This window comes from Pipra filicauda, unplaced genomic scaffold, assembly GCF_003945595.2.
Source record: "Pipra filicauda isolate LSUMZ 115617 unplaced genomic scaffold, ASM394559v2 scaffold167_size3244652_pilon, whole genome shotgun sequence".
Classification (NCBI taxonomy): domain Eukaryota; kingdom Metazoa; phylum Chordata; class Aves; order Passeriformes; family Pipridae; genus Pipra; species Pipra filicauda.
The window spans coordinates 298,577-324,205 of NW_024104184.1; the positions used below are offsets into that span (position 1 = coordinate 298,577).

At 46.3% G+C, this 25,629-nt stretch overlaps 1 protein-coding gene across 5 annotated transcripts in view; it reads left to right on the top strand.

Moving 5' to 3' along the window:
- The first annotated feature begins 650 nt into the window (after window positions 1–650).
- Window positions 651–25,629, top strand: part of CELSR1 (cadherin EGF LAG seven-pass G-type receptor 1) — a 172,021-nt gene continuing 147,042 nt past the window's right edge. For 4 of the 5 annotated variants that reach the window (XM_027731909.2, XM_027731908.2, XM_027731907.2 and 1 more), the window contains exon 1: window positions 1,618–4,363. In XM_027731909.2, the coding sequence (XP_027587710.2) occupies window positions 1,681–4,363 (2,683 nt within the window). In that variant the 5' untranslated portion in view covers window positions 1,618–1,680. Of the gene's footprint in view, window positions 4,364–25,629 lie in introns of all 5 variants that reach the window. The other variant, XM_027731911.2, reaches the window with a different exon arrangement.

Below are 25,629 nucleotides of genomic sequence, written 5' to 3' on the forward strand. Positions count from 1 at the left end.
GGAAAAGCAGCACGACATCAAGTACTGAGCATAAATTCGTAGAATTGACATTATAATCACCAGTGCAACATTTTCACGCGGAGGTAGGCTTTGCTTCTTCCCACAGAAGTTTGCATCGTGTTTATCGTTATCTGCAATTGCCCCAAAGAAATCTTTAACTCAGGGCTCCAGATCCTACCGACTGCTTTGCGTGGTTCAGAGCAAGGCGTGAGCGCGGCAGCAGATTCTGCGTCAGGGTACCAGCAGCCCCACCTCAGGCCCCAACATGATGCTCACTTTGCCCTGGAAAGTAGTGTCACTTCCCCCCTCCGCCCTCCATAGCGAGAATTTAAGAAAGTAAGGTAAAATAAAATTCGGTTTAACTTTGTTCTGGACGACGGGTCGGAGACGACAGGTGGCTGCTGCGTGGGGAAGCGGCCGCGAGTCGCCGCCCGCGCCTTCCCGCGGCTCCCATCCCGCGGAGCGCCGTTCGCGGGGGACAGCGGGGCCGCCGAGGCGATACCTGCTCCGCCGGGGCGGGAGGCTCCCCCGGCCGCCGAGAGGCGCCGGGCGGCGGGGCCGGAGCCCCGCGGGGCCGAACTCGGCCCGGCCCCCGCTGCCGCCGCCCGGGAGGGGCCGGGCGGGGCCGGCAGGAAACCCCGCCCCGGGCAGCGCCCGCCGCGCTCCGCGCAGCCTGCGCTGCTCAGCGGAGCCGAGCTGAGCCGGGAGGCTGAAGCGGGACGGGACGGGACAGGACGGGAAGGGACGGGACGGACGAGGCGCAGCGGCTCTGCCGTGTCGCGCAGCCACGCGGGCCCGCGCAGCTCGCCGGCCGGCTCCGCCGCGGGGGGGACCGCGGTGTTTGATTTTCTTTTTTCCTTTTTGGCGAAGGAGAGGAGCAGCAGGTTTATGCTAATCGCTCTCTGGGGAGCGGCGGCGGGAGGAGGAGGAGGAGGAGAGGAGCCATTTTGAACTCACTTCAAAGTTTAAGGTGGAAAAGTTGGAGCTCTCCAGCCTGCTGCCCACGGACCGGGACGGGGCGCGGGGCTCGGGGCCGGTGGTGCCCGGACGGCGAGGGCGGCGGGGGGGCCAGGGCGGCGGCTGATGGATGCGGGCGGGCGGGCGACCCGGCGGGTGGATGGATTGTGCGGCAGCCCGCTGCCCGGCCCCGCTGCCCGCTGAGCTCCGGAGATGCCGCGGCTGCTGTCCGCCGCCGCCTGCGTGTCCTGGGCCGCGTTGCTCTGCGCCCTGGCGTCAGCGGGCGGCAGGGACCCGCGGCCGCCCCGCGCCGCCCCGCCGCTCCACCTGCCCGCGGGGGCCGCGAGGCGTCCCGCCGCCGCCGCCGAGCCTCCGGCGCTGCCGCCCGCCGGGCGCCTGAGGGCGGCGGGGACCGCGCCGCGCCGCGCTCCGCCCGCCGAGCCCCGCGGGCCCCGCGGCGGCAGCGGCCCCTGCCCGCGCCGCGCCCGGCACCGGGCGGCCAACGAGCCCCGCGGGGCCGCCGCCGGCTGCGCCCCGCTGCCGGGCGAGGAGGGCGGCGGGCGGCGGGGAGCGCGGCGGGTGCGGAGCCTTAACAGCCCCCCGCAGTTCCAGCTGCCCAGCTACCAGGTCTCCATCCCCGAGAACGAGCCGGCCGGCACGGCGGTCATCGTGCTGCGGGCCCAGGACCCCGACGAGGGGGAAGCCGGCAGGCTGGCGTACTCCATGGAGGCGCTCTTTGACGAGCGCTCCAACGACTACTTCTCCATCGACACCGAGACAGGCAGTGTGGTCACTGCCCGCAGCCTGGACCGGGAGACGAAAGACACCCACGTGCTGAAGGTGACCGCCTCCGACCACGGTTCCCCGCGTCGCCGCTCGGCCACCACCTACCTGACAGTGACCGTGAGTGACACCAATGACCATGAACCAGTGTTTGAGCAGCCTGAGTACCGGGAAAGCATCCGAGAGAACCTGGAGGTGGGTTACGAGGTGCTGACCATTCGCGCCACCGATGGTGATGCCCCAGCCAACGCCAACATGCTTTACCGCCTGCTGGAGCCAGGAGCTGGTGATGGGGTCTTTGAGATTGACCCACGTTCTGGGGTTGTGAGGACTCGAGCCCCAGTGGACCGTGAGGAGGTCTCTGAGTACCACCTGGTGGTGGAAGCCAATGACCAGGGCAAGGATCCAGGACCACGCAGTGCCACGGCTATGGTGCACATCACTGTAGAGGATGAGAATGACAACTACCCTCAGTTCAGTGAGAAGCGCTATCTGGTCCAGGTGCCAGAGGATGCCCCAGTGAACAGCCAGATACTGCAGGTACAGGCCACAGATCGGGACCGGGGCAGCAATGCCCAGGTGCACTATAGCATTGTGAGTGGCAACCTGAAAGGCCAGTTCTATATTCACTCTTTCTCTGGCGCCATTGACCTGATCAACCCTCTGGATTACGAGACTATTCGGGAGTACACACTCCGTATCAAAGCCCAGGATGGGGGCAGACCTCCTTTGATTAACTCCAGTGGCATGGTGTCAGTGCAGGTTGTGGACGTGAATGACAATGCCCCCATCTTTGTGAGCACTCCATTCCAGGCTACAGTGCTGGAGAATGTTCCGCTGGGCTACTCGGTGCTGCACATCCAGGCTGTGGATGCTGACTCTGGAGAGAATGCCCGCTTGGAGTACAAACTCATAGAGATGGCACCATCCACCGGAGGTGCCCCCATAGCAGGTGACTCTGCGTTCCCTTTTCAAATCAACAACAGCACAGGGTGGATCACTGTGGCTGCAGAGCTGGACCGAGAGACTGTGGAGAACTATCACTTTGGGGTGGAGGCCAGGGACCATGGCATACCAGTCATGACTTCCTCAGCCAGTGTGTCCATCACTGTCCTGGATGTGAACGACAACAACCCCACCTTCACTGAGAAGGTGTATCACCTCAGACTGAACGAGGATGCAGCTGTGGGCAGCAGTGTCTTGACCCTGACAGCAGTGGACAGAGACGTTAACAGCGTTGTAACTTACCAGATCACCAGTGGCAACACCAGAAACCGTTTTGCCATCACCAGTCAGAGTGGAGGGGGGCTGATCACACTGGCCTTGCCCCTGGATTACAAGCAAGAAAGGCAGTATGTGCTCACAGTCACTGCCTCTGATGGCACTCGCTTTGACACTGTCCAGGTCTTCATCAATGTCACAGATGCCAACACACACCGCCCAGTCTTCCAGAGCTCCCACTACACAGTGAGTGTCAGCGAGGACAAGCCCATTGGCACCTCCATTGTCACCATCAGTGCCACTGATGAAGACACGGGGGAGAACGCAAGAATCACTTATATTTTGGACGATAACATCCCCCAGTTCCGCATTGACCCTGACACAGGCACCATCACCACCTTGATGGAGCTGGACTATGAGGACCAGGCCTCCTACACGTTGGCCATTACAGCCCATGACAATGGCATCCCACAGAAATCAGACACCACGTACGTTGAGATCCTCATCCTGGATGCCAATGACAATGCACCCCGCTTCCTGCGCGACCGCTACCAAGGCTCGGTTTTTGAGGATGTACCACTGTCCACCAGTGTCCTGCAGCTGTCTGCCACCGACCGTGACTCAGGCCTCAATGGACGTCTCCTCTACACGTTCCAAGGTGGTGATGATGGAGATGGAGACTTCTACATTGAACCCACTTCTGGAGTGATACGCACACTGCGCAAGCTGGACCGTGAGAACGTGGCTGTCTACAGCCTGCGGGCCTTTGCTGTGGACAGGGGCAGCCCACCACTGAAAGCCTCTGTGGATATCCAGGTGACTGTGCTGGACATCAACGACAACCCCCCTGTCTTTGAGAAGGATGAATTTGACATCTTTGTGGAGGAGAACAGCCCTGTGGGCTCTATTGTAGCACGGATCAGTGCAGCTGATCCTGACGAGGGGACCAATGCTCAAATCATGTACCAGATTGTAGAGGGGAACATCCCTGAGGTCTTTCAACTGGACTTGCTCAATGGAGACCTCACAGCCCTAATGGACCTGGATTATGAGAGCCGGACAGAGTACGTTATTGTGGTGCAGGCCACTTCAGCCCCTCTTGTGAGCCGAGCAACAGTGCACATCCGCCTCCTGGACCAGAATGATAACCCACCCATGCTGCAGGACTTCCAGATCCTCTTCAATAACTATGTGACCAACAAGTCCAACAGCTTTCCCTCTGGTGTGATTGGCAAGATCCCAGCTCATGATCCCGATGTGTCTGACAGCTTGGCTTACACCTTTGTGCAAGGCAATGAATTAAACTTGCTCCTTTTGGACTCTGCCACCGGGGAACTCAAACTCAGTCGCGATCTGGACAACAACAGACCCCTGGAAGCCCTTATGAAAGTGTCAGTCTCAGGTAAGCAAGCGTTTGAGCACGTTATTCTGCTCGTCAGACCAGTATGGGGGCATGGGCAGAAATAACCCACTTGCAGATTAGTGTGCAGCTTTTGGTTTCCTGAAGCAGCAGTTAATATGTGAAAGTTTTGGAGGGGAACCACAAAAATGTATCAAGCCCATGTGCTGTGGATTGAAGTGGCTCATTGAAGTTGTTTAGTAAACATGGATCACAAGGGTAAATAAATAAAAGTGTGCATGGCAGGGTACATACTCCCTCAGCTGAGGGGGTACCTTGGCTGCAGCTTTTCTGATGTGGTTCCATAAAGGTAGTAAATGATGTAACTTGCAGAGATGTAGGGAATGCCATCTCTAATGCCATCTCCCCTCCCTCTTTTCTTGCATCTAAAAAAAAAGTTGACATTTGATATGTTTGCTTTTTCAGCAACAAAACACATTTACTCCCTTGTGTGTACCCGGAGGTTTGGCTGGAAGATCCTTAGACCTCGGGCCAGATCTGGTGTGGCCTGGATGGATGTGACATTGGTGGAGCTGTGCTAGTTTGCATTGCTGACCCGCACTCCTATGGGAAATGGCAGCTCTGAAAGCAATGAGTTATGGCTGTGTGATAGCTGTGTAACATGGCTAATTGCACTGGAGTTGTTTTAGTGGCACTAGGGGCAGATACTGGCCAAATGCAGCCCCAAAATCAGGGCTGTTGCGGGGAGGGAGAGGAGGGGAGAGGGAGCGATACTGTGCTGTTAATTTCGTTGAAGAATTTGTGTTTCTGTGTGCGTGAAGATTGTTCGGTATCATCCAGTATATACTTTTATCTGAGCACATGCTCTTAGGATATTATTCCTTTTCTGCTCAGTTGCTTGTTTATCATGGAATTACTTTTTATGCCTCTAATTGTGGCATCAATCATGCAATGAGTAATTTCCTCTGCAGGTGACACTCTATAAAGTTTACTGTGGACTTGATCCCATATTTCTGTTGACTTTCAAAGGTTTAACCAGATATGTTCCTTGCTGCCTCTCTCTGCAAACTAAAACTAATATTTGTGTTATTTTTGGAAAGAAAAAAAAGCTCGAAGTACTAGGTAGATAACATGACACTTGGGGAAATGCTTCTTTTTGGATGGTTCTATTTAGAAAAATAATAATCAAACTGTGGCATAATCCCAGCAGTGCTTGTTTTACTGTGAGTAGCCACAGCGTGCAGCAAGGCCTCGGAAGAGTGAACTGCACTCTCCCTTGTGCTTACGGGCTTGAGGTCCTTTTTGCTTCAGAAAAATAAAACTGATATTGACTGAGCTGACTGATTTTGCTGCATTGTATCTCCTGACAAGCCACTTCTGGTTCTTCCAAAATGCTGGGGGGCAGCTTATGTGGTAAGGTAGCTCATAAATGCTGTTTCTATGTTCTGTGAGGACTTGCAGGAAAAATAGACGTTAGGCTTGTGACCTTGAAGAAGAACATTTGGATTAAGGTACAGGTGATTGTGTGGTCACTGTCTGTTTGAACCAGTAGCTCTTTATCTAGTAGCAGAAGATAAGAATTCATCTTGGAGCACAAAGCTTGGAAAAGTTGTTTCATTAGATGAGGTGAAGCATATGTTTAGAACAGAAAACTTGGTAACATGAACTATTCCTTTCTCAGTGTAATAATATATGCAATTGAAGTGGGTGAAGTCTCAGGTAGGAATGAAGAGCTGTTTTCTTATGCAGAAGATTGGTAATTCCAGCATAATTTTCATGTTTTGTGCAAGTGTGAACTTTGAAACTCTGCTGTGATGTTCATCGAAATGGTACTGTCTGCTGTGTGTCTTGAGATATTTGTAAGGTTAAAAGCTTTTTATGGCTAAGATTTTAAAATAACTTTGACAAACACTGAACTACATTTGACCTTTTTTTTGGAGAAGTTTGCTGTGTGGAAATTGAAGGGGCAGGGTTTGGCGTTGTGTGATTAGTCCATGAAAGTCTCACCTGTCTGCTTTCTCTGGTTTATCTGATGCAGTTTAAAAAAAAAAGAGAAGAAGCTCAGACAGAAGTACTCCACAGGGTTATCTCTAAGTGTTGCAAAACACCTGCAAATCATCTGCTAAACTGACCTGCCAGTTAACTGAAAAAAATGTGTCTATGCAGTAGCCATTAACCTCTCAACCCAGACAAACACAAAGTCCTCCCCTACTCACAGCTGCTCTTAGGTCAGGGAAGGACTAGAACTCTTTATGAACTTGGGGAATTTGATCTGTCTATAAGTCGGAAGTAACACTGGTGCTATAAAAATCTTACTTCCAACTAGCGATGTGTGGTGCTGCAGAAGCAGGTGAATGTGTGCAGTGCTACACAGTTGAATTTGAGACACTGATACGTGGCTAAATCCAGCAGTCTTTCATCTGACTTGGGGATTATTCAAATAAGCATGTCCTTCTGCATATAAACAAAATTTAAGAATCATGAAGACCAAGCAAATGGAGCTAATAGGCTTCATAAAACCATCAGAAGTTTCATGTCAGCACTGTCAGAAGTTCCATGGGATGGTGGGCTGCTGGGGCAGGCTCGAGGCGTGTGTGGCTCTGCCCTTGCCCTGGTGCTGCAGTACCCGTTGGGATACCTGTCGGCTGTGCCCCCACAGCCAGTCAGGAAACAACCTAGGCGGAGGAGGGAGGAGTGTGGGTGGTGTGTATATTAGCATTTTGCTTTGGGTTGGGAAGGAGCTTTTGAAGTCAGTCTCTTTTGAAGTGAATTTCTCTGAGTGTCTGTGCAGAGCTGTCTGAGTGAACAAACCGGACCCTTTTTGCATGAAAGTAATCCACAGGTGCTCCAATCGTTCCTTAAAAAGGCACATTCTCGTTTTTCTGGTGTACCTTCAAGACCTTCCTACAGAAAGGCAGAGCTTGACCTTATATTCCCATGCCTACACATTGTGTCATTGTTATTGTTTCAACAGCTGGGGTGAAATCTGGACCCTACTGAAATCCTGCCCTTGCTTTCCAAGATCTTACGCTGGGCTTCTAAAACAGGTGGTTGAGAGTCAATCAGTCTGCGATTTCTTAGTGTTATTAATAAATACGTGGCGTAAACTGACAGGATGGTTAAATACGATTACTTGTTGTTCACGAGACTGTTAAGTTGGGATTTATTTGATCAAAAATGAGTAAAACGTTGCTCAAGTCACATTGCATTTGCTTGTGCAAATTATACTGCAGTACCCGCCAGGGCTGGGATAAAGGCTGGTAGGAACCTCAGCTTTGCACAAATGTTGCACAAGTTTTCCTGGGTATCACATTGCAAACGCTGCTGGCACCTGCTTGGCTGTGCTGCCACAAGTAGTCCCACTTATCATCAGTGACAGCTCAGTGGGATACAATAGATGTGTGTGCAAACTCCTCTGGGAACCCAGCCTAAATCAACGGTGCAGACAAAGCCCAACCTGACTGGATGCTACACCTTTTGAGTGGTCCAGATAAATGTAAAATATCATTATGCAACATACAATATACAATTTTGGGAAGGTGGTGCACCTCAGACAGTGAGGGATAGACACCCAAGCATTTTTGAGGGCGTGCAAGCTCAAGTATCGTCTTTTACATTTCTTTAGCTTTTAATCTCCAGTGGCATTCAGTGAGGTTATTGACTATCAGCAAATAGAAATTAACATAGAGGTCGTTTGTGTTGCAATCAACTTTGGGAATTTTTTTTCGGAGCTTGGTAAAGGATCTTCATTATGATTCTAATTTAAAAGTCATTATGCTAATGATCCTGAATCTCCAGGTCTGTGCCTTCTCCATACAAGTGTAACAGATGATGCAATACTTTGGTGCAGCCCTTCTGATGAAGGTGAGGCCACAGGTGTGCCTGAGATACAAGGCACTAGGGAGATTACTTAATGTTTGTGAAGATTTGAGATTAAAGGGAAAAAGGAAAACTGAGTGGAAAGGCATCCTTGTAAGCACAGGGGCATCTCTGGCCACTCAGGATGTGGGCCGGGCACCTTGGCAGCGTCAGGGTGCACCCTAGCCTTGTGCCCCTGCCTTTGGGCATCAGGGCAGATGATGCTTTGGGGGGCAGATCTGCAGGGTGGCTGGTTCTTTTGGGAGTGGTACTTCTGGCTGCCTCTGAGGACTTCCTCTTAGGACCAACAAGGGTCAGTTAGCACCCAAACTGCTCTTCATGGCCTCCTTCCCAGGGAAACACCTTCCTGCAGGCAAGTGTGGTAGGGATCCCCGTGGGTTATACAATTAGGAGATGATAAAAATGGATGGGTGGATAATCCTCACTTCCCTCCTTCCTTGTACAAGGAGGTGTTTCAGCCTGTCCCGTAGCTGCAGGGCTTTTGCACACTGGCATTCCTGGGGACCTTGGGCACTTGCACTTCGCTCATGCATCCCATGCTACAGTGAGGGGAGAGAAAGCAGTGGCTCAAAGGCTGCAGAGGCTTGGGAAAAAATGATGAGGGACCTGTTTAGAAAGATGGCATGATACGGCAAGCTGCAGGATTGTATCCCCAGTCCTTATGTGACGTGTTAAGTGGGGCAGAAGTGAAGGATGACTGATAATAGCTAGTAGCAGTGATTTTGAACATTAGCATTTATTTTCCTAAAATAGCAAATCAAGAGTAGTGACTATCATTTAAAGTCAGGGTAGCTCCTGGATCTGCAGTGGCTACCTGTATCCTTTATTGCATCCATAAAAGTTCTATATTCTAATCTGTTCTATAAGCAAGACGCATTTTAGATGTGTGTCCCTCCAGCCTGCTGGAATGTGACTTTCCCTTTCTAGCTGGATGATCTGTTCCAGCTGATAAAAAGCTGTGACAGCCTTGTTCCTTTCCTATGGGTTTCTTTCCGCTTCATCCCTGGATTTCATAGGAGTGGTGTATTTTTGTTTCAAAAAACAGGAAAAATCTATGGCAATGAGGAGAAAATATTTAGTGGATGGCTGACTACAAAGTAATTTTTTTACTGAGATAAAACATATCTTCTGTCTGTAAATAAATAAAACGTTGATACTTTTCTCAGCAATTTCTGGGAAAGAGAGAGACAAGGGTAGCAAGGAGAAGGTATAAGAAAAATGAGACTGGAGATGGGAGAGGGAGAAAGTTCTTTACTTGATAACAAATCTCACAAGAAAGAAATTAAATGTAGAGAAGTATGATGGTGGGATTACCTGGAAAACTTTTTTCCTGATTTTTCAAATTATTTACAAATGAGGAGATAGTTGTAATAACCATCTTTTTAATTGGATTAGTAATTGTTTTATATTTTTTGATTAGTTTTTCAGCTTCAGGGTGTATTAAAGAATTGATTTCCTTGCTGTATTCCCTTGTGATTTGCTTTCCTCTTAGAAGTGGGACTCTTAGAAGTTACTGAAGTATTCTTACTTCTGACCTGCACTTGCAGGTTGAGAAGAATCCTCTCTTCTTCTGTTTTTCTGGTCACATGTTTCCTTGCAGTTCAGAATTGATTTAGGCTGGGGTTACAGAACCTGCTGCAAACTGCCAAATACAGAATAAACATTGAATTGTTGTCAAGGTAATGGCAAAAGAACCCTTTGTTTAGAATACAGGAAGTTTTCTAAGTTTTGCTGTTAGGATGATAGTGAGCCTGCAGTAGAAGTAGTGGTGGGGAAAGTAGGTGATGTAATGCAGGGGGATTTTATACTTCATTACCTCCAACATCCAAAGCGCTACCTGAGGAAGTGGCTGGCTACTGATAAAGCTTATCATTTTATATTTGATCATTGAATAGTCCATTTTCCTTCAGTATATATACTTAATACCTTGGAATTCCCTTCCGTTGTTGACTCCCATCTGTGAGCTGAATGGATTTTCTAAGACATCCCACAACTGAGGAATGTAATGTTAGGTTTTGAAGTATAACATTAGGTGAAGGTAGATACTGTGCTCACTGCTCTTCTGTACGGTGACTGAGAGACACTTAGCAGATGCTTGGATGGGAACCCAGGCATCCTCACATTTCCACCAGTCTGGTCAGAGCATCTTGGTAAAAGCATCTTGGCATCCTGGGATCTCCCAGCATCTCCAAGAAAGTTTTGGAGTGACTCATCCACGATCTTCTGCCTCCTTCTTGGAGTGTGCAGCAGGTCTGTCAGACACCCCTGCAGCTGATAGGTTGTCTCCAGTGTTTGAGCTGGCTGGGTGCTCAGGGTACATCGGTCCAGGAGCACGTTAGAGCATGCCACACCTAAGGCAGCTGTTCCAGTTCAGCCAGATGTGTAGCTGCTACATACATTGGCATAGTTGAGCTCACTTTCATCTGGTTATTTTGAGTACAGGCAGCAATGAGCTGTAGAGTACATATAAGTAGTGCAGGTTCAACTTGCGATGTCACTGGGCCACTCAATTCCCTCGTAGGACAGGTGACACTGATACAAAGACCCTGGAAATGTGACTGCTCTGAAAGTTGGGGCAGGAAACAAGCAAATATGAAGCAGAAACCTCTTCAAACCTATATGCAAATACCTTTACAATATTTAGCAGCGTAGGCAACTCTAGCTGTAATGCTCATGCATGGAGAATGAGTAAGGGAAAGATCAAATATCAAGACACAAGATCTGTGCTCTCCATCCCTGCACCCTCTCTTTTGTAAGCCCTAGGAGGACAAACTCACTGTGTTTGTGTGCTTGAGGTAACATCACAACTTACCTGCTTACCTCAGTATTACCTAAGTTGCAGGATTTGGGCAACGTCTCTCTTGGCTTCCTTTGGGATTTCCAAAAATATCTATGGGAAGTCTTTAGGAAATGTGGGAGGGTTAGAAGACCTGAAGGTATTCAGATCAGATCTAATGACAGTCTTTGGCAATCTTCCATGTTACAGTTTTTCTGTCCTGATTTTTGTGGGAATTATGATGTTTTTAGGTAAAACAGTACTCCCAACTACTCTGACATCTACTTTGCCATTTAAGAAATAAGCATGGTGTTGCTGTCTTTTCTGAATGATAGGCTTTCTTGTTGTCTGCTCCTTCTTTTAAGACTATTTGGACAAAAGATTGCATAAATCAAAGTACAGAGTAAGTTGATGTGGGGCTCAGTTCTTCAAAGCTTTGTTCACAGTGGTTGTCCATTTAAAACAAAGAACATCTCAAACCTAATTAAATTCAGTTTTGCCAGTTTGTATTTCTGTGACAAATGACAGTATTATTATTTCCCCCACCCCAGTGGAACTCTTTTTTCCAGTGTTGAAAAACACTGAACTATTTATAGATGTAACACAAGTTTCCAAAAGGGGCAGGATGTAATCTTTATGGAAAATTTTGAGATTTGGTGAGATTTGCCTAACACATTTTTTTTTCTTTTTTTAATTTGTAAGACCTGGGTGCATACACTTGCCTTAAGAATGAATTGCAATGTATTGATTTCGTTGGATTGAAACAGCATTATCAAAGGTACAGCTTGGCTCTTTTGGTCAGATTTTTTAATCTCCTACCATGATCATCTCCCTACATCTCTTCAAATGTAAGCTGCAGCCATGACTGGTTGATAAGCAGGAGGGCTGTTGACTGAAAATGTCCATCTCACCCCACTGATTAAAGAGGGAACATAAGTGACTGACTTGGGCTGATTGCCTTGTTGTTAGGTGGCTGAAGTTCAGTGGGATGAACCCACCCTGAATGTGTGTTCCAGAACGGAAGGGTTTGTTTCCTTTTGTGGGGTTGATTGGATTTATTTCTGTTACAGCAAACTACCTGTAGTAACAGGCTTAGCAGACTAGATAGGAAAGATGGGGGAGTCTATAATTTGCCAACAGGAAAATGTTTTGCCATGAATAATATTAGGATATACTTTAAATATTGTCAAGAGTTTGAGTGAATCATAGGGAAAAGTATGCTTTTATGAGGATTTGGCATTCAGCAAAGAAATAAAATTTTAAAATACTTCAGAAAGATGATCTTCACACTTGAAAAAGAAGCACTTAGACAGAAACATAGGATTTGCTGTAAAGAAAAACTTTCAGACTTTGTTTCAACAAGTCGTTAATGCTGCTAAGCTGTAACCACCTTCGTATTTATTCCAGTGTTTACACTTGCCAAGCACAAAAAAAGCAAATAAATGAAACTGTAAACCTGTAATAAATCCTCAGGGGACCATATAATAAACATAGACTTGTTATGCTTATCAAATACAAAGGAAAGTATTCTGTTTTCAACACCATTGCCCAACGTGTGATAGATGCAACATTCCATCAGGTCTCCAGCACTTTTGGAAATGATGCAGAGGGTCAAAATATTTCAGTGCTTTTTGAAGGAGGGAGAAGAGTCCATTGATAACAACCACTGTCAACACGGCATCTCCTGCCTACCATGAAGTCTGTGGGCTACGTCCAGTTTCAGGAAAAAGCAAAAGCTTCTGGACCCCACCAAAAGGGTTTGCAAAGCAGGGACTGTGTTACGAGATTTGAGTGTCATAGACATGATGACCAGCACCTAGCAGTCTGTCTTTGCTGTTAAATCCCAAGGGGCTGTTGAATTTGGAAGCAAGTGTACTCAAGGTGGTTCTCTGTAGCTGCCATGCCACCAGAGCACACATCATGAGTACGAAGAACTGTTGGGTTGGTTGGGTTTGCTCTTTCCTTTCACTAGCTACAGGTCAGACTCCTTTGGCCCTACTCAAAACTGATGTTAGCAAGTCATTGAACTTATTGCACTGAATTCCTGTCGTAGCACTTGTGGACTTTCCAGAAACCAGCCCAGCCCCTCATTTATTTGTGTGCTTGCAGCAGTGTTTGTGCTGGCTCTATTTCTAAAGGAGGCCCTCGAACATCCAAGCTGTGATTTTTATTTTTAAAATTTATTTAGTTACCTGCATTTAGTTTAAGTCACCTAAAAGCTGTCCCACACCAGTGCATTACTTGCTTTAGCAGAGCATGATTGCCAGTCTCCAGACACTTTGGGTGCTGCTCAGCATGACTAGGGAGAGGCATTTGGCACCTTTCACAACTTAGGTCTCACTTATAGGTGCCTGTTCCCTGCAGCTGTATCCTGTTTTAGGCAGTTAAGTGTCCTATAAAGTGGGAATACTTGAAATACCATCCCACTACAGCTTGGGCACTTCACTCAGCACATAGTGATCAGGACACTCAGCAAGGGCAGAGATGGGCTGGGCTCCAGCCCTTGATGTCAGACCTCTCACTGTGCTATACATTAAAGAGGAGTCGAATAAGGTTCAGAAGGTGGTGTGGGACTCAGGTTTCCCATCTCTTTGGTAAGTGTCATAAGCCACAGAGTCAGGCTCACACTTACAGGGCACTGGAGAGGTGGCTTTCTGGCTCATGTTCATGTACATGAGCACCTCCATTTCGGTCAAGCAGCAGTATGGGCAGTCTGCCCCTCAACTGCTGGATGCTGCTTAGGCCATAATAAAAGCTGGATCACGAACTGTTCAGACCATGTCAGGACTAAGTCAGTACTGGTTGTAGCCAGGAACTCAGTTCTTCTCCCCTGAGAACTCAAAGGTAGAATAAACAAGAACCCTGGGAATTTCCATGGAGTACTTTCCTATTGATTAGAGATTATTTTTTTTGTATTCTGGCTTTAACTATTTGTAAAAATGTTCTGCTTTTATGTGGAGTGGCCCCCAGATGGGCTAAAGGGTCAGTTATGGAATGATTCATGGGTTCGGGCTTAAATTACGCTGCTAAATATTCAGAATTCAACCCATCTTCACCTACTGTTTAATCCTCTTTCTCACTGCAGTTTGCCATGATGATAGACTTGCTTGTAATTATCAACGTGTTGCTGCTTGTTGCTTGGATCCGGTGGCTTTTCCCGCAATGTGCCTGCAGATGCTATAGATGGCCAACGCTGCCCTAACACGTGTAGTAAAGGTCTCTTGGCAGCAATGACTGGGTTGAACTACCCCATCAGTTGACTCAGTTTCCCTTCTCAGGGGGTGTATTTCTGGTGCTGGCCTCCTTTTACTGACGCAGTGTAATTTAGCAATGTGTGCTCTGCATGATGAGCTCTCCATCTGGCATATAATTGCCTGCTAGTTTAAATCCCATCTTAACTTCAGTTTCTTGAGATCATGAACCTGCTGGTGCCTTCTGGGTGGTTTTGCAGGGTGTTTGCAGAAGGATTTGTTACCAGCTAAAGAGAAGAGTTTTTTGGAATGTCAGGTAAGACAGGTTAACTTTTAGGTCCTGCTTACTAAGCTACCTGACATTATTCTGCATTGAGTTTGGCAGTCTAACACCTGGGTTTGTTGACCAAGCTGCTGACAGTAGGCACTGGTTGTTTGCACTGGTTATGCAGAGTGGAAACCGGGGGTATGTTTCAGGACCTGGTGGATGCTAAAAGCTTGTTACAGAAAACATGTTGGTGTTCCTCTTTCCTTCTTCCTTATTTTCTTCTCCTCTCCCTTTGGATCCCACTGGATCTGTTTGCCTTGTGCGGCTGTGCAGCAAGGTGCCACATCTGCACAGTTTGCCTGCTACAAGTTTGTACAGGGCTGTGCAGAGCAGAGATCTTGTTGGGCTGTCTTGTAATACCTGCTGTAAATAATTAGGATAACCACCAGGCATCGACTGAGCGACTGCTCTGAGAGATATCCAGACAGCAGTGCTGGGGACTGCGCCAGGCCCGGCCGATGGGGCCTGCGGCAGGCACTGGGAGCCGGCTGGCAGCTGCCAACCAGGCACAGTGCTTGCTGATGGTGTGGCAGCAGCCTTTCTCACTGCCTTCCCTCTTGCATTTGCAGAGGCAGGGCAGATTTCTCGTCCACCTCTCACCCTCTTCTGACCACTGTACTGTTACTTGCTATTAGGTGGGTACATTGGTGCAGGGCAAGGGCGGGGTCCATCCTTCCCAGGGATGCCCCATGAGATGCTCCCAGTGAACCAGCGTGTTTCCCACTCAGCCGTTGTGCTCTCAGTGGCAGTTCTGGGGGTGGGACATCACTGGTGATGGCTGCTGGTTGCAGCTTCCAGAGGTTTTAGAGCCACAATCCTTTGCCCCTCTCCTTGTACAGGGTCTTGAGAGCCATGGCATGAGGTGGTGACAGTCCCACAGAGCTGACCAGCACAAGCAGTCACAGGACAACTGTGTCCAGCTACAGATTGCAGGGCATACTACACACTGAGTGCCAGTGCTTGTTGTCTTTGCAGTCTCTGGGAGCAACACCTGTGCTCTGAACTAGGAATTTGGCACAGTCTGGGTATTGATGGTGGCTGAATTTTTATTTTTGTTTTGCTATCCCTTGTTACAAGTTGCTGTTGCCTTTACTGGCTTGCTCTTTTGAGCCTCAGCTCCCGTATGGCTCAGCTAATAGCAGTGTCTGGGACTTTATTCAGCTTTAAGAGGCTTTAAACTAAGAAATTCCTATTTACTACTAACAGCATTGATGGACATGACTGATTAATGGCAATAAACTCAGGTGAGAACTGAGAGACAAGGACATTTTTTCTGTTCTATGGACATGTTTGTTTTGTATGACTGAGTTTTACGAACTTTTGTACAGTCTGCTTTTAAACTGTGTCCCTTGCCAAGTGGTTGGGGATTTCTTAAGCTGAGATGACTGATTCACTTCTTTATCTCAGCCAACCTGCACCAGACTGGGCTGAAGCTGAGGTGCTGAGATGATCGGATAAAATTCTTCACACCCCTTCTGGCAGTTGAGTATCCATCCCTTTTTTTCCCCTAGGGCAAATCCTCCAGGAGAGGCCCTTTCTCCTGCTCTGAGGTGGTGTCATTGACTCCCTGGGTTTTTGCTCTGTTTCTCTTTGATCAGTCTGTAGCTGTTAAAAGATTCCATTGCTCTTTTCAAGGCCTAAAGGGAAAGTAAAGTGACAACTTTGATGGCCAGTTTGAAAGCTTTGTCAGTCTGGAAAGCTTCCCATGGGGTAAACAACTTTACTTTCCCTCTACAAATCCCATACTGACCATATAGGGTGGCATTTTACTGGTTTAATGCTGCATACATTTGGGATATGGTGTGTTTTCAGGTATTTAAATGAAGTTATATAAGTGACTAATAAGAAAAGACTAATTAAATTTTGTTCCAGTGATGAAACCAAACTTTAAAGAAATCAGGCTGAGATTTCAGCAGTTGTGAAATTCACAGTGTTGTTCTTTGCACTGTAGAGCCTTTGTTTTTACTGCTGTAGTCATATTACATGACATTGCCTAATACCCTGCAAGGCGTATTCTTGGCTCATTCAGCAGGTAAGACTCCCAGAGGGTCACTGAATCTGTCCCTGTATTCTACAGAGAGCTCAGTCTGATGATTTTACAGCCACGTATCTTCATTTGCATTTCCAGTGCTTCTTCCTTTTTGCAGTAATTTTCTCTTTTACTCTATCATGATTATCCAAACCAGGCCTCTGACTAGTTTTGTGACCAGTGTCATCCCTTCCTGCATCCCACCTGTGCCAGTCAGCAGCTAATTAGCTGGTGGTCTATCCTGGGGATGGGTTTTTCGCTGTTGAACCCATGGTCCATTCTCATGATGCAGTGGGAGAGGCCATCTGGTGTAGGCACCTTGGTCATGGGGCTTCCAGCTATGCAAGCGAATGAGAAGCTGATCTGTTAGAGCTTCAGGGTAATTTAATCCCTTTTGGAAAGAACTATCATTAATAATCCCACACTAAGAAACCACCACTGTTTCTGTTCCTTATTAGACATAATTTTCCATTTCTGTTCTTAGGCATTTTGTAGCATTTAATTTTCTCTGTGATAATTTATGAGTCACAAAATCTCTTGGAACAGGTTAGCTTCCATGTGATGGCATTTCAGCACCTCTTGCTTTTCCTTTGGTTGGATCCCGTGTTGCTGCTTGTTTGGAGGCACTGCTGTTACTTCTCTGAAGAAGTTACCTGGGTGTGATGTGCCAGGATCACACTGCCCTCTCTTTGGAGATGGGCCTTCCACCAACTGAAGTAGTACTGAAAGTGCTTTTTAAATATTTGGATGGAAAATTACTCTGTTTTCTGAAAATATGCTATTTAGGCGACTTAATTTTCTTGCCTACTCACTGTCTCTGTGTTTGAGTTGGTTCAGAAAGATGAAAGCAACAGACCAGCCAAAAAATGCATTGATGCATGGGGCTTCCACTGCAGAGATTAATAAGTGAGATGGGTTTTTTAAATAAAGTGAAGTATTACATGCTGTTGTACAAGGCACTGCAAATATCTCATCTCTGTACAATTCTGATAGTTCCTAATCAAGAAAAGTTCTTGTGTATTGTAAAGAGGACAAATTGGGGAACAGAGAATTTGTTTTACTGGAGATATTATTTATGGTAGAAGATTGCATCTTTCATATTGTGAAATGAAAGCCAAAGATGACTATGATTGCTACCTACCTCCCTGAAGTACTTATGGAAAACAGGAGCAGGGCAGTTTAAAGGAACAAATCTGTAAGTGAACATACTCAATGTTTAGGTGGAATGTTAGAGGGCAGTTTGAAAACTTCAGGGAATCAAATTTCTGGGATGACCTCTCTGTGAAGGGATCCAAAGAAGTGTAACTGAGTTTAAAATGAATCTTGATAAATTAATAAGTTGGATAGTTTATAAGTAGTATTATGTATATACAACACATTTCCTTGAATAGAAAATTGAACTTGCTGGTGGGAAAATTGTTTCCTGTTGTCTTTTTGCTACAGAAATTAAACACACCTATTAACAAACTGTAAGTGCAATTAGCCCTTTGAACTGCCTGAGCTTGTGTAAGTTGCTGTGTGTTGGTTGCAGCATTTCTATCTTCTCCTAAACTTGGTATCAAAAGAAGGTAAAAAATCCACAAAGTAAGGGATTCAACAAATAGATGAATGGGGCTGGCAGTTATTCACAAAAGTCAGAGGCTGCAAGTTGCAGCTAATCTGAGCCAATCTTGCTTCTGGCTGTTACAGCCCTTTGCTTCCCATCAACTGTATGACCTTGTGCTGGGCTGTTTCCATGCACCAAGTTTCTAAAAGCCAATCTGCCATTAAAAAAAAAAAAAACCAAAACAAACTTCTGACTTAGCATGGAGAACCATCAAATGAGTATCAGAGATAGTGCAAGGGAGGATGAAAGTTGACAAAAAGCCAAACTAACAATAAAAACAAGCAGACAAAAAAGTTCTGACTTAGTGTGAAGAAATAGATCAATGCAGTGTGAGTTCCAGTGCAGAGGAGGAGGAAGGCTGTGATAGCCAGCCCTTAATTTAGCTTAGAGCTGCTGTGCATTTCCAGCCAAAGCCTAAAGAAAAATACTAATTTTTTGGAGGGTTTTTTTTGAGTAGAATTTTTTTACCTTGTGCTGGAGCAGTTCAGCACATGCTTGGACAGGCACGAGGGATGGTGTAAAAGAGGAGCCAGTAGTTAGGGGTGGTTAGGCTCTGTCCTTGGTTTGGTGGGTTCTCTGCTGCTTCTTCTTGGAGGAGATATTATGTAATTTTGGCCATGCTTGTTGTCCCTTCTGGAAGGTAGAAAGTTTCTAGAAAGTCCTTTTAACTTATGAAGAGATTGTACTGTCCCTCCCTCAAACCTGTGTGACCACATGGACTCAAACTAAGTGAAAAATTTGTTCCAGTGCTCTTTGTGCAATACTCAGCACCCCATGTAGGCAAGAGTGTCAGCACTCACCACGCTCTTCTGTGGGTACAAAACTCCCAGCTTTCATTTGCATGAAGTTCCGCCATCTAAAAGTTCTACAGCTTGAACCGGCCACAGATTTTGTAACGCAAAATGCAGCTGTATTTTACCAACATCAAAATCTTAGGAGATTCCATAAACATATTTAAAAACACCTGTCTTGAAAACACACAGAGCACAAGAAAAATAGTAATAAATGGATGCAAAACCAAACAACTTAATATTTTTTCCCTGTCGGTGCTGCCTTTCTAGGTTTATTAATTCAAAAGATTAACAAATTTCAGTTAAAAAAGGTAACAAATTCTCTGATAATAAGAGTTTTGTAGTGAGAAAGTGTACATATTTATGAGCTCTGACTCAGTCCTTTGAATTATCTAAGCACTACTGTAACCGATAAGTGAATGCTGATAACCCTGTTAATATTTCAAGGACTCTTCGCAGCTATAGGGGAGCAGTTGGGAACTATCACATTCCTTTGCGTTGCAGGACAGGTTTTTTATTTGCTATCCTAATGGTGTTATATACATACAGGATTTTTTTTGAGCTCAGTTCACCTTGTCTTGCAGCAGCTCCTTGGCACACAGCCTCATGGACTCTTTAAGATGCTTCTTACAGCAGCTAGGCTCATTGCTTGCCCTGGTGTGGCTGGGATTTGGATTGCAAATTCCTGATCTGAACAAAGAGGAGGAACAGAAAAGCCTGGTCTCTGGCCTCTCTCACACTTTAGGAAACTTTGCTGGCTTCAGAGGATTGTACTTGTAACTCTGGCTACACTTCAAAAAAAAAAAAAAAGGCTTATATCTTTGCAAAGATGGGTGCAGCCCCACCAATAGGCATGTTGCTAGAAGAGGGAAAAGAGAGGTGGCTCTGAGAAGGCTGCTGGGACTTCAAGCACCATTTTAATCTAGAGCTACCTTGAGCTTTGTCCACACTTGTTTTCTTTTTCTCTTCCCCCCCTCCCCCCCCCCGCTTTGTTTGTTCAGAACCACGGGGTTGAGAATATGTGTTTTTAGAAGAAACAGAGGATGGGAAAAAAATGGATGAGGACAAACTGTGTGTGAAGGATGTATCCACATGTGTTCCCTCACCAGGTCGTTGGCTGCATCCAAGGGCTGTGCAATCTGAGAAGCAGCTACCTGTAATTGATTTCACGAGACAGTATCAACTGGGTAGGATTTGACCTGTGCTGGCTTGTGTTCATGAAGGAGCAGAGGAGAGAGTCAAACTAAACAGGGTGACTCATGAGCATCAGGCTCATGCAATGGTTTGTGTGTATAAAAATGCTCAGAGTTGGGAAATGGGCTGTCATGGTTGTGAAATCATTATCTCCCTTTGGTTTGCTGCTCTTTGGAGACACTGGAGAAGACCCATGAAGTCCCTGTCAGCCACAGTCAGAGGAAAGGGTGGCTGTGTGTGGCTGACACCTAATTGCCCGGGGGCTCTGGACAAGGACAACCATGTTACTACAAGGCAGCCACTGACACTAAGCTTGTGTACTTGCACGTGGGGCTCCCTTTTTGCCATCACCATCATTAAAGTTGACCAAATAAGCTCAAACCAGTCGTTTGTGTGGAAACCTTTACAGGGGACTTTGTGCAATAGGCCGCCCTCTGGGCTAAGTGACCTGTAATTATTCAGCGTTTTTGTTGAGTGTGGCAACTGCTTCCCTGAAGCCAGGCTTGTGCAGTGCAATGAGGAAAGGCACTGCTTTCCTGTCTCTTGGACTGTGTTTTGATTTGACACCATCCTCCCTCTTACTCCTCTCTGGCATTCCTTTGTTAAAGATACTCACCACACTGGGATTTCCACCTCTCTTGAGGCATAAAGTCCCAGTTCTGTGTCTTAATGGACTGGGAGGAGCCAGGTGGAGGCAGGGAAAATGTGGCCAGATGAACAGCAGGATTACTTTGTCCCAAACCCTGGGACCAATCAGAAGAAATACAGTCAGAAAACCTGGTTTGATCTGTAGATGAGAGCTCTTGCGGGTGCAGAGCGGGGGTGGTGGCTGGGAGCTGTGCTGGGCGGGAAGGAGCCCCAGGGCTCCCTCACACTGATCTCTGCAGATGGGAACAGCCTCATGAAAGCATGGTCTTGAATATAATATGCACAAAACGAGCCTCTGGGAAAAGCTGGTGCTCACCAGAGAAGTTTTTTGGGTGTATCCTGCTCTGTGAGTGAATTAAAATTTCTGTGAGATACAACACACCCTTTTTGGGTGAGTTTGTTAGTCATGAAGTACACTGACTTCCTTCTGTTTCAGGGGAAGTGAGTCTGGAGGAGAGGCAGGTAAACAGTGAAAGAGGATCTCCTGGCACTGTTCATTTTAGGGATAGGAGGCTGCCCAGGGACTGGGACTTGGCTGGGCTGCCCAGCCAGTGCCATGCATATAGGTAATTAATATATATCCTCCAATTAAAGTGGCCCTTTTATTGATGTGTGAGATCAATGAGCCCAACTGCCATGCAGATAGCAGAAGAGAGTCTGGATGATTTTAACCACTGCTTTGCATGTTTAAGTAATTTAAAGTTAGAGAAGACCTGCCCTGTTAGTATTTACAGAGGCTCATTAAACAAGACAGGTATGCTTGCCTGCCCCACAGGTTAAATGGCAGAGCCTGGCAGGGCTGGAACGACTCCTTCTGCTCAGTCCCATCCCAGTGAGGCCAGGTCCATCCCTGCAAGTAAGCCAGCTCAGCAGGGCACTGCTGCACCTGCCAAAAACTGCAGCAGGTCAAGGGCTAATGCTGCTGCATTATGTGGCAATGTTATGTGTGTAGTTACATGTGTGTGTGGTGCCTTGTTTTATTTAGTGCCATAAGCATCGCCTCTCAGACCTGCTGAATTCTATGAGACCAAAGGGATGTCCAAGCTAATATCCCCACTCTAGCTCTGCTTAGCAACGAATATTAAGGAAAGTGTGTGAGAAACAGGACAAGTACAGACTGGTCCTTCCCTCCTTGTACTGTCCCAGCTCGCAGCAGGCAGATGTTTAGGGGCTTTTGGGGCTACAGGTTTCCCCTGATCATGGTGTTGACTCACCGTGGGGCAAGTCAGTGCCACAATCCATGGCCCCCTAATCTCTCGGCTTGTTTAATCCCTCTTTGCGGTTGCTGCTTTCCCCAATGCCTGATCACAGTCCCCACCATTCAGATGCACACACTTGCAGAAATTGTTCTCTATTAAAACATGTTGCCTGATCAACTCCCTGGGTGATCTTTAGTTTTTATATTGTTATTTGTTTCCCTTCTTGTTGTGATTTTGTATTTCCTTGTCATGCTTCCTCTTAGCCATCTCTCTTCACATCCTACAAGAAGTGGTCCTAGTCTTGTAATATACAAGAAGATGATTTCTCCAGATGTGCCTGACTTGCCCAGGAGGTTGTAAACGAAAGCATCCCACTGTATATGGGTGTATTTATGCCCAAACCTTTTCCAGGGAAAAGGCAAGTTACAGAGGTGGTAACTGTCTGCAATGTTCTCACATGCTTTGAGCTTTTTTTTTTACCCTGCAAAAAAATTACTGTGTTTACATTGTTCTTTAAAACTCCTTTACAAAACTTGCGAAACTTTGGACATAGAAACATTGTCATTCCCTGATAACTGCTGCTGGTGGCTGCTGTTTGAGGGGCAGTGAAGTGCCCAATCTAATTTTTTGTTACTCTCATTGCTCATGCCTGTAGCTGAGCTGTTTTGGATACAGCTAATACCTGTTTCAATACACAAACAGTAGCTATATTGCCTTCCCACTCAGGTCAGAGTAAAGCTTAGTCATATATTTCAGAGAAGAATAAAGAACCAGGTGCAGCAAATGTATTTTTACATTTTTATTTGTATTTGTTGGCAGAATTTTAGCCTGCATATTGTCAACACAAAAGCAGGCAGCAGAGCTGTGCAGAGCAGCGTTTGCTCCCCTCCCAGTGCTGCAGTTGATACAGAATAGCCAGGACCTGGACTTGTCAGAATTAAGATGTTTATCCCCATTTGGCTCTTGATTACATTTGGGCCCGTCTCCAGATAATTGCTGTTGTGGAAACAACTGGGAGAGGGTGGGAGAGATACCCATGATGTCAGGGTCTCTGCTCACCTTAAGGCAGAATGTGTATATCACACCTGCTGAATCATAGAATCATAGAGTCATAGAATCAGCCGGGTTGGAAGGGACCTCTGAGATCATCAAGTCCAACCCTTGATCCACTACCACCGTGGTTACTAGACCATGACACTAAGTGCCACATCCAGTCTCATCTTAAAAACCTCCAGGGATGGAGAATCTGCCACTTCCCTGGGCAGCCCATTCCAATGTCTGATTACCCTCTCTGTAAAGAATTTCTTCCTCATATCCAACCTAAACCTCCCCTGGCAGAGCTTAAAACTGTGCCCTCTTGTCTTACTGAGAGCTGCCTGGGAGAAGAGACCAATCCCCACCTGTCTACAACCTCCTTTCAGGGAGTTGTAGAGAGTGATGAGGTCTCTCCTGAGCCTCCTCTTCTCCAGGCTGAACAACCCCAGCTCCCTCAGCCTCTCCTCATAGGACTTGTGTTCGAGCTGACTCCTGCGCTGCGGCCGCAGGGAGCAGGGACTATTGTGGCTCTCATCCCGAGGGAGGAGCTTGACTCAAGCTAAACGTTTCACCCTGTTTGCCAGCTTATTTATTTGTTTATGTATCTCAATACTTTTGCTATTATAACCACATTAATTGTGAGCACATCTAAACTTGATACTTTAATTGCTATATGAATTGCCTTTGAATCGCTAAGGAAAATCCCTGTATTTTCCTTTAACAATGCTGTCTACCTGGTCAGGATTTTGCTTTGAGGTGGGACAGGTGTATCTGCCTGTTTTCTTAGACCCCTTGCTCAGATCTTTGTGATAGAAAGATCTATCTTTCTATCTACATATAAGTGCATATGACCAATTTTTATTTTTTTTTTAACAAGAACTCTTTCTGCTAAAATCAGTACACACTGAATTTTTTTTTACTAAGTCAAAATCAGCTCAAGAAATAAGTTTTCTGTAGGGTTCAGAAAAAACCCAAAGCAATGAGAATATTATCTGGATGGCATATGGAGTTTAGGGCTTTAGGAGCTTCACGATGCTGTGGGAGAGGCTCTCCTGGGAGTCCTGTTACCAGCCTGTTGGAGAACAACTTTACCCAAAATAGGAGCTCAGAGCTTGCCAACAACATTGGATGTGTTTTAGTTTTAGGTGTTGGATTTAAATTTGTCTCTATTTACTAATTTAAAAAAAAAAGACAAAAAATGAAAAGCAGAAAATCTTAAGCAGCATTGTTCAAAGGACATCAAAAGCAAAGTGTTTGCTGTTTTTCTTGTGTTTATGTTTTTAGGGCATAGAGTCTTGATCTTGGTCCCTCTTTGGATTATAAATCACTATAATAAAATGAAAAAAACTCTGCTTTACTTTGCACACAAGTGGGATACAGCATTTGCTTTATTTAATTTTTTCAAGTTTTCCATATATGTTTTTGACTCCACATTTAGACTTAACTGGAATCATACTGGTGGTGTCTCAGACACAGATGATTGAGCAGGGAATTATTAACCCAGCATAAGAGCTAACATGAGGATTACTGGAAAGTTCCTGCCTGTGTCAGCTTTAAGTGAACTGTGTTACTGCAAAAGCTGCAGAAAGTTCAAATTACTTGAGATCGTGCCAGAGGACTGTCAGTGGTCTTTTGTTAGAGGCTGACCACCTAAGGCAGGGCTCACAAAGGGAGCCTATTTTGTTTAAACTGAGCAGGGCTAGTTCTGTGCTCCGGAGTTACAGCCTAGCTACCTTTCCCTACATCAGCATCTCGGATATTAAAACTGATTGTCAGCATCTCTCCAAAAGGCTCCAGGAGGAAACCTGGCAGTTCTCTGATTCAAGTCTTACCAGCTTTAATGGGAACTTACTGCAAAGCTCCTGTAGCCTTGTGAACTACCTTTGTTTTTGCTTGAATCATAAAACTTGATTTTGACCAAATTCTTCTGGCTGACCCCCCCATGTTGCTGGCTGGCACCTGGGTCATGGCTGCTGAATTGGACATCCATCCCTGCTGAGGCTGAGCCCTGCCAGATTGATATTTCACTGAAATAGAGCAGTACTCTGAAGCCTGAGCAGTCTAGATGAGGCTCTGTGTCTTTTCCTGAGTAGTGCAAAGCTGTGATGGAGGCATCTGCAAGGTCCCTTGTGTGGTTGAGATCTGGGTAACAGTTCTCCACATCCATCAGTTCCCTTCTCACTGTTGCTGAGAGATGTCCTCTCCATTGCACATTCCTCCTCTGTACAGCTGGCATTGCTCTGAGAGATCTCAGATGTGGCACTGCTATAATTCTTCTGGAGCACAAGAGCCTGAAATGTCATCAGTTGCATTGAAGGACTGAGGGTCTTCAGTGCATTGGGGCCAACCCTTATCAAATTGAACAAGAGTTTGGAGTCTGGACAACTCCTGTTTCTCATGTTGTCATTTAAAGCATCCACTACTGAATAACTGATTCCAATATCTGCAACATCTGGATTTTAGATTATTTCAGGAGGAACTTGTCTAGGTTGCCAAACTCCTGGAGACAGAGGAAGCAGAGATATCAGCAGAACCAGGAACTATTCTCCACTGTTAGCACTGGAGAGGCTGAGATCGCCCTTCAGAAAAGTGGAAGATGTTGAAACCTCTTTGTACTATTGTACCTTATGGT